Here is a 9,314-nt window from a genome sequence, read left to right as displayed (position 1 = left end):
TGCACTCCAGCATTACAATTCGCTCCGTGTGCAACTGCACTCCACAAGCCCCACACTGCCCCTCGACCGCTCAACGGACGGCTGCGGGTGTGCGGGCCCTGCGTGCCCAAACCTCCATCACTCCACCTCCACACCACCAGCCCTCTGCAATTTCAGTCCAGGCGCTAACGGTGCACCCCTGCTTCGCACGGCATACAACCTGCTCTCTCAGTACCACACCACACACATTAAGATGACACATTTGTGTACTCGTGCTTGTTCAAGAGTCTGATGTTGTTGGTGTTTCTTCCTCAAGACATGAATATATGTACCACTGATGTGAGCGTGTCTACCCCTAACCTTCAAACTCCTTTGCTGCTGCGTTGCAGTGCGGGACCCCAAAACCAGTATATGCGATGGTGGCATAATGACGCCGCCCACACACTCCCCACGCACACCGTCACCCGGCGTATGTTCACATCTAAGCCGCACCGCTTCACTGCTGCTAAGCTAACGAGCAGTCGAGCTCTCGGTTCATGCCCCCCTCCATCCCCCAGACCGGGGGCACACCAGGGCAGAGCCCTCATCCCACCTCCCTATCCACCCGCCGCTAATGCCTGCCAGTCCTTGCTAGCCGCTTAGTCGACCTCCTCCATGCGGCTGCCCTCGCCCGCGGCGGCGTCCTCCTCCAGCGGCGGCAGGTCGTCGTCGGCGGCGCCCAGGCCCTCCTCCACCTCCTCGTCAATGGACAGGCCCAGCTTGATCATGCGGTGGATGCGGCTGGCGAAGGTGTTGGGCTCGTCCAGCGAGAAGCCCGACGACAGCAGCGCGGTCTCGAACAGCAGCAGCACCAGGTCCTTCACGGTCTTGTCCGACTTGTCCGCGTCAGAGCGCTTCTTCAGCTCCTGTGGGAGGAGGGGGCAGAGGAGTGTGCGGGAGGAGGGTAGGGGTAAGACCAGGAACTGAGGCGGAATGCGATGCATGACCGCACGCGACCAGCGGCAAGCTAGTGAGCCCCCCGTTCACAGCGTACACAGCCCTTTCCAAGCTCCACAGCCGCAATCCCCCGCCCGTGCAGCCCAGCCGACCCCCGCACATGACACCACCGACCCCCCCGCCCCCGCCCCAGGACGACGCCACCGCCACCAACAGCGCACTCACATTCATGATGGCGTTCTCGGGGTTGATCTCCAGCGTCTTCTTGGAGGTCATGTAGGCGGCCATGGAGTTGTCGCGCAGCGCCTGCGCCTTCATGATGCGCTCCATGTTGGCGGACCAGCCGTACTCGCCAGTCACCAGCACGCAGGGGCTGTCCACCACGCGGTGGCTGACCATGACCTTCTCCACCTTGTCGCCCAGGATGTCCTTCATCAGGCGGCACAGCGGCTCGAACTGGCTGGCCAGCTCCTCCTTGCGCTTCTTCTCCTCCTCGCTCTCGTCCAGGTCCAGGCCCTCCTTGGTGCAGCACACCAGCTTCTTGCCTGCATATCGCAGGGGGGATGGGAGGGGGCAAGGCGAGGGAGAAGGCATCGTTCAGTCAGCCGGTCCGCCAGAAGTGCAAGCGAGAGCACATGCGGTAGGCACAGCATATGCTGAACACACAATACGACCATCCATTTGCCGCTTCAAGTTCTGTCCTTTATCCCCAATCCCTCCCCTCATTACGCCCTGCCTCCTATCCGTCCCACCGCTCCGCGCGGACGCCGTCCACTGCCCCCCGCAACCCAGCACCCCACCCAGCACCCACCGTCGTACTCCTTGAGCTGCTGCACGGCGTACTCGTCAATGGGGTCCACCATGAACAGCACCTCGTAGCCCATCTTCTTGAGCCGCTCCAGGAAGGGCGAGTTCTCCACCGCCTTGCGACTCTCGCCGGTGATGTAGTAGATGGCCTTCTGGCCCTCCTTCATGCGGGTCACGTAGTCCTTGAGGCTGGTGGTCTCCTCGCCGCTCTTGGTTGAGTGGTAGCGCAGCAGGTCCGCCAGCTTGGCGCGGTTCTGGCTGTCCTCGTGCACGCCCAGCTTCAGGTTCTTGCCGAACGACTCGTAGAACTTGTTGTAGTCGTCCTTGTTCTCCGCCACCTCGGCAAACAGCTCCAGGCACTTCTTCACAATGTTCTTCTTGATCACCTGTGGAGCGATACCACAGTCGGGAAGGAAGAGGGCGCGGTAAGGGCCCAGTGCTCAGAATGAGACGAGAAAGTTGCACACTAACCGCCGCCGGACTAAAGCAAACTTCCATTGCCTCTCCCCCCGATCCAACCCCCAGACACACCCACACACCTTCAGGATCTTGTTCTGCTGCAGCGTCTCGCGCGAGATGTTGAGCGGCAGGTCCTCGCTGTCCACAATGCCCTTGACGAAGTTGAGCCACTCGGGGATGAGGTCCTCGCAGTTGTCCATGATGAACACACGGCGCACGTACAGCTTGATGTTGTTGGGCTTCTTGCGCTGGTCAAACATGTCGAAGGGCGCGCGCTTGGGCAGGTACAGGATGGACTTGAACTCCAGCTGGCCCTCCACGCTGCGGGTGTCAAGCGGGTGTTGGGGGTGCAGCACGGCGTCAGACGAGTGTTGAGCCACGGGTTGGGTCCATTCCACCAACGCTGCCGCTTAGGCTGGGCGCCCACTCCACATACACAAACGCACGTACGCGCGGAGCCCGCCCCACCGCGCACATCCACACGCCCGCCGTCCCACCAACCCACCTCCCCCCCCCGGCCCCTGCACCTCTCCCCCACCCCACACCTCCCTAGCCCCCTACCGCCTCCTCTCACCTGAAGTGCTTGACGGCCAGGTGGTCCTCCCAGTCGTTGGAGATGGACTTGTAGAAGGCCGCATACTCCTCCTTGGTCACCTCGTCGGGGTTGCGCATCCTGTGAGAAGGATACACACACGTCGGCAGCAGGGAGCAGCATGGGTGGGAATGCAGTGAGCTCGGGCGCGCGGGCGGGGACCCAAAGCTCCCGTGGGGAGCGCGCTATCGCATTGCGCCGCAGCCGTACCCCACCAGTCGGCATGCACCCGGCCGTGAAACCCAATGGCTAACAAACACACGGTGGAGCGCCATGTCAACACGCAAACACGACCGCCGCCGCCGTACGCTGCTGCACTCACCAAATGGGCTTCTGCTTGTTCAGCAGGTCCCACTCGTGCTGCACCTCCTGGACCTTCTTCGTCTTCTTCTCCTTCTCCTCCTTCACCTCCTCCACCTTGCCCTCCTCCTCTGCGCGGGGTAGGGACCCCGAGAGGCGCAGCAGGGTCAGTCAGCGGCACAGGAGCAAGCGGGCCTCAATCCGCCGGACAGCGCAAACACCTTTACACCCGTCCGTGATTCACGTGCCGCGACCCCTCCCATGGACTACTCCCTCCGCCGGCCCGTCGTCTCGACCCTCCCCCGCCGCCGGTCGCCCGCCCACCCAGCCGCTCCGCGCGTCACTCACCCTCCTTCTTCTCCTCCTCCTCGGCCTCGTCGTCCGACACCTCCTTGTCCACGGTCTTCTCGGTCCACAGCGAGATGGGGTAGGAGATGAACTCGCTGTGCTTCTTGACCAGGTCCTTGATGCGCCGCTCCTCCAGGTACTCCTTCTGGTCCTCCTGCGGGACGGGTGGAAATGGAAGGGCCGAGCGGCATGGGCCCATGGTGAGGAGGCGGCTTTGCGGTAACTGGGGCAACACAGGCACATGGCCAAGAGCACAGGGTGAATCCCCACAGCACGCTGCATCGCGCCTGCTGTGTCGCCCAACACCCTGTCGCCTCTTCGCCCTCCGGGTCCCCGCCTAAATCCCTGCCGGCGCGCACACACGCCCACACACCTTGAGGTGCAGGATGATCTTGGTGCCGCGGCCCAGGGGCTCGCCCTCGGTGTCGCGGCGGATGCTGAAGGAGCCGCCGGCCTGCGACTCCCACACGTACTGCTCGTCGTCGTTGTGCTTGGTCACCACGGTCACGCGGTCAGCCACCAGGTAGGCCGAGTAGAAGCCCACGCCGAACTGGCCAATCATCGACACGTCGGCGCCGGCGGAGAGGGCCTCCATGAACGCCTTGGTGCCCGAGCGCGCGATGGTACCCAGGTTGTTGATCAGGTCCGCCTTGGTCATACCGATACCCGAGTCGGTGATGGCCAGGGTGCCATCCGCCTTGTTGGGCTGCAGGTGGATGTACAGCTCCGGGTTGTTGTCCAGCACCGACTTGTCAGTGAGCGACATGTAACGGATCTTGTCCAGAGCATCGGAGGCGTTGGAGATAAGCTCGCGCAGGAAGATTTCCTTGTTCGAGTAGAAGGTGTTGATAATCAGCGACAGCAGCTGGTTGATCTCCGCCTGGAAGGCGAAGGTCTCCACGGGGGCCTCGCTGGCCATCTTTGCAAGGATCTGGCGGCTCCTCGCGAAGGCGTGTGCTTACGGAGTGGCTTGTGTGCGTTGAGTAAGCGCTATATACGGTGTTCAGCAGTGGCTGACGGAGCAGCAAGTGCGCGGGCTTGCAGGTGTCGGGGCGCGGGAGCTTAAATTCCGTGGGAGACTTCGCGAACGTCCCATCGCTGCCCATGCCGTGCCGAAGGCTCCAGACTTGCCGATGCTTCTGGACATTGCGCATTCGAGCACTCTGGATATTGCCGTTTGCAAAAGAAGAGCTCGGGCATATCGCTGCGCTGAGCGAGCGCACACGACTTTGGCGCGCATTTGTAGGCCCGCCGCGCCCGCGGCCCTTCCGCTTTTGAGTGCTTTGAGCAGCTGCACAACCACCAGCGAGTATATATCCTATAGCTTGTTACAGTTGCCCCACTGTGACCGCCCACACGACACCGACTCGTCGTGGGCGTGCCGGTCAGTCTTCCAAGCGGGCCGGCCTCTCTTTCGTGGATTGATGCCGGGGCGCCGCCGTCCCTGCCTTGGCACTTGCTAACACACGACGTGGGCTGATCCAGCACTGGTGGGCTTACAGGGCGCGGCGGGGACGGCTTAGCGGGCATTGCAAGGGTCCAGCACGGCTTCACCGTGTCGGGCCTGAACCCTGCGTCCCGTCCCCATGAGCTCAGAGCAGTGCGCGGCCGGCTCTAGGTTGCATCACACGGGGCCACTGGCGGGCGGAAGCGCTGCAAGTGTGCCATAGCCATAGTGGGTGGTGGGGCACGGGCTGGCCGGGTGTGAAGTTGCGTGGTACCGTGCGCGGTCTGTCGTACTGGAGGGGCTGCCACTGGGTGACAGGCGCACGGGTGCGGGTGCTGGAGGGAGGGTGGCGTGGAGCGGCGAAAACGCTGCTGCAGCGGTGGGGCTTCAGCAGCCCAGCTTGTGCGGGCGGGCTTGTGAGCGGGCGGGTGGTCCATCGGCTCTCCCTGTGGCCCTTACGGGTTCAGTCACACCCCTTGGCTGCCGAAGTGCCGGTGTTTGTGAACACCCCCACATTGAAACAGCGCCACTGACTGAAATGCCTGCACCGGAGCGGCATGGCCACGCTCCAGTGTGTTCGGGTGGGGCGTGCCCAGTCGGGCGAGGCACTCGCGCCCGCCATGGCTACGAGACTGCCGGGAGTCGCGCATTCGTTTGCCGGGGGGGGGGGGGGGGGAGCAGGATGGGCGAAGGCGCAGGGGATTGTGCAATGCAGTTGTGGGGGGGAGCAGCCAAGCGGAGGCTGCCGCGGCTGACTGCGCACGCTGCCATGGCGCATATGCCCGACATAGAGTGTATGCAGTGCGGTGCAGGCGGCTCTGGGCAGCCTAGAGCCGCCGACACGCCCCCGCCCGTGCAGTTTGTCTCCCACCGGCGCCCCAGGCGTTGGTGCACTGCCTCCTCAGTCCCGGCCCGGGCGTGTCCTTGGCTTCAGGGGTGCTGCTGCCCCGCTTCGGATAGCACCCAGCGCCTGGCAGATCGCGTGGGGCGGCGCGAGGGTCGGGGCGGACAGGGCGCGTGCGGGGGCATGCCAGAGTTGTGTGTGGGGGCCCTTGGCGGCGTGTGCCCGCGGCAGTGGGTACGGTCCGCTTGTGTGCCTTGGTGCCCGTGCGCCGTCCCTGCCCGGCTGGCCATGATAAGCCCCCGCAGATGGCATGCAATACCGGCACTCGGGCCGCCAGGAAGCAACGCGGCCGGGCCACACGCTGGCCGGGCGCCCCGCCACCCCACACGGCGTAGGGCCCACAGGCAGGCCCAGCGCCCGCGCGGCGGTCGCACAAATGCCCAGGCCTGCTTATTTGATACACGTGTCCATGCAGCCGTACTAGGAGCCCCCTGGCCGGGCCCGAGGCGCATACCTGGCGCGTGGGTGGGCATGCCGACATGTTTGCCGGGTCCGCATTCCGTTAGGATTCGGACTACCCCCACTTCAAGGTAGCTTGTTTGCGGTCATTTGGACCCATCTATATGCTAATAGACAAATGGAGGAACCGACGCCAGGAAAGTGGCGACTTTTAGCCGGACCCTGAGCAGCTCGCGAACAGGTCGGCCGCGCGAGAATTGCGAAAACAACTCCTGAAGCGTGACCAACTGCAGCTCGCCCGCTTATTCATGTGTGTTACGTGTACGGCCTTATATCTAATTTCTCGCAGCGCTCGCAAGCACCCCCACCAACGCGTCGCACGTCGGGCCGTGACACAGTGCCCGTGCCGTCCCCTGCGTGCACTTCCTGGGCCCGCCACGCCCCTCCCCTCCATCCCACTCCTGCGCCCAGCCCTCCAGTACCCGCTGTGTACATGCAGTGCAGCCATCAGCATCACGCCATGGCAAAACAGCTCGCACACGAGCGCCCACTGGGGGCGCCCAGCCCAGGGGTGCGTGCAAGGCTACACGCCGCGCCCGGAGCTGGCAGGGGCTGCCGCGGCTGACTGCGCACGCTGCCATGGCGCATATGCCCGACATAGAGTGTATGCAGTGCGGTGCAGGCGGCTCTGGGCAGCCTAGAGCCGCCGACACGCCCCCGCCCGTGCAGTTTGTCTCCCACCGGCGCCCCAGGCGTTGGTGCACTGCCTCCTCAGTCCCGGCCCGGGCGTGTCCTTGGCTTCAGGGGTGCTGCTGCCCCGCTTCGGATAGCACCCAGCGCCTGGCAGATCGCGTGGGTCGGCGCGAGGGTCGGGGCGGACAGGGCGCGTGCAGGGGCATGCCAGAGTTGTGTGGGGGGGCCCTTGGCGGCGTGTGCCCGCGGCAGTGGGTACGGTCCGCTTGTGTGCCTTGCTGCCCGTGCGCCGTCCCTGCCCGGCTGGCCATGATAAGCCCCCGCAGATGGCATGCAATACCGGCACTCGGGCCGCCAGGAAGCAACGCGGCCAGGCCACACGCTGGCCGGGCGCCCCGCCACCCCACACGGCGTAGGGCCCACAGGCAAGCCCAGCGCCCGCGCGGCGGTCGCACAAATGCGCAGGCCTCCTTATTTGATACACGTGTCCATGCAGCCGTACTAGGAGCACCCTGGCCGGGCCCGAGGCGCATACCTGGCGCGTGGGTGGGCATGCCGACATGTTTGCCGGGTCCGCATTCCGTTAGGATTCGGACTACCCCCACTTCAAGGTAGCTTGTTTGCGGTCATTTGGACCCATCTATATGCTAATAGACAAATGGAGGAACCGACGCCAGGAAAGTGGCGACTTTTAGCCGGACCCTGAGCGGCTCGCGACCAGGTCGGCCGCGCGAGAATTGCGAAAACAACTCCTGAAGCGTGACCAACTGCAGCTCGCCCGCTTATTCATGTGTGTTACGTGTACGGCCGTATATTCAATTTCTCGCAGCGCTCGCAAGCACCCCCACCAACGCGTCGCACGTCGGGCCGTGACACAGTGCCCGTGCCGTCCCCTGCGTGCACTTCCTGGGCCCGCCACGCCCCTCCCCTCCATCCCACTCCTGCGCCCAGCCCTCCAGTACCCGCTGTGTACATGCAGTGCAGCCATCAGCATCACGCCATGGCAAAACAGCTCGCACACGGGCGCCCCCTGGGGGCGCCCAGCCCAGGGGTGCGTGCAAGGCTACACGCCGCGCCCGGAGCTGGCAGGGGCTGCCGCGGCTGACTGCGCACGCTGCCATGGCGCATATGCCCCACATAGAGTGTATGCAGTGCGGTGCAGGCGGCTCTGGGCAGCCTAGAGCCGCCGACACGCCCCCGCCCGTGCAGTTTGTCTCCCACCGGCGCCCCAGGCGTTGGTGCACTGCCTCCTCAGTCCCGGCCCGGGCGTGTCCTTGGCTTCAGGGGTGCTGCTGCCCCGCTTCGGATAGCACCCAGCGCCTGGCAGATCGCGTGGGGCGGCGCGAGGGTCGGGGCGGACAGGGCGCGTGCGGGGGCATGCCAGAGTTGTGTGTGGGGGCCCTTGGCGGCGTGTGCCCGCGGCAGTGGGTACGGTCCGCTTGTGTGCCTTGGTGCCCGTGCGCCGTCCCTGCCCGGCTGGCCATGATAATCCCCCGCAGATGGCATGCAATACCGGCACTCGGGCCGCCAGGAAGCAACGCGGCCGGGCCACACGCTGGCCGGGCGCCCCGCCACCCCACACGGCGTAGGGCCCACAGGCAGGCCCAGCGCCCGCGCGGCGGTCGCACAAATGCCCAGGCCTGCTTATTTGATACACGTGTCCATGCAGCCGTACTAGGAGCACCCTGGCCGGGCCCGAGGCGCATACCTGGCGCGTGGGTGGGCATGCCGACATGTTTGCCGGGTCCGCATTCCGTTAGGATTCGGACTACCCCCACTTCAAGGTAGCTTGTTTGCGGTCATTTGGACCCATCTATATGCTAATAGACAAATGGAGGAACCGACGCCAGGAAAGTGGCGACTTTTAGCCGGACCCTGAGCAGCTCGCGAACAGGTCGGCCGCGCGAGAATTGCGAAAACAACTCCTGAAGCGTGACCAACTGCAGCTCGCCCGCTTATTCATGTGTGTTACGTGTACGGCCTTATATCTAATTTCTCGCAGCGCTCGCAAGCACCCCCACCAACGCGTCGCACGTCGGGCCGTGACACAGTGCCCGTGCCGTCCCCTGCGTGCACTTCCTGGGCCCGCCACGCCCCTCCCCTCCATCCCACTCCTGCGCCCAGCCCTCCAGTACCCGCTGTGTACATGCAGTGCAGCCATCAGCATCACGCCATGGCAAAACAGCTCGCACACGGGCGCCCCCTGGGGGCGCCCAGCCCAGGGGTGCGTGCAAGGCTACACGCCGCGCCCGGAGCTGGCAGGGGCTGCCGCGGCTGACTGCGCACGCTGCCATGGCGCATATGCCCGACATAGAGTGTATGCAGTGCGGTGCAGGCGGCTCTGGGCAGCCTAGAGCCGCCGACACGCCCCCGCCCGTGCAGTTTGTCTCCCACCGGCGCCCCAGGCGTTGGTGCACTGCCTCCTCAGTCCCGGCCCGGGCGTGTCCTTG

The 9,314-nt window shown here is 64.9% G+C and overlaps 1 protein-coding gene across 1 annotated transcript; it reads right to left on the bottom strand.

Moving 5' to 3' along the window:
- CHLRE_09g386750v5 (uncharacterized protein) lies at positions 1-4,566 on the bottom strand. The gene is made up of 8 exons (XM_001695212.2): positions 3,795-4,566; positions 3,422-3,575; positions 3,096-3,204; positions 2,756-2,854; positions 2,262-2,502; positions 1,727-2,108; positions 1,141-1,460; positions 1-884 (listed from the first exon to the last, which is right to left on the bottom strand). The coding sequence occupies exons 1-8, from the start codon at positions 4,338-4,340 to the stop codon at positions 618-620; spliced, it is 2,118 nt and encodes a 705-aa protein (XP_001695264.1). The 5' UTR covers positions 4,341-4,566; the 3' UTR covers positions 1-617.
- Between the last annotated feature and the right edge of the window lie 4,748 nt (positions 4,567-9,314).

Source organism: Chlamydomonas reinhardtii, chromosome 9 (genome assembly GCF_000002595.2).
Source record: "Chlamydomonas reinhardtii strain CC-503 cw92 mt+ chromosome 9, whole genome shotgun sequence".
NCBI classification, from domain to species: Eukaryota; Viridiplantae; Chlorophyta; class Chlorophyceae; order Chlamydomonadales; family Chlamydomonadaceae; genus Chlamydomonas; species Chlamydomonas reinhardtii.
This window is presented reverse-complemented; position numbering and strand designations above follow the sequence as displayed.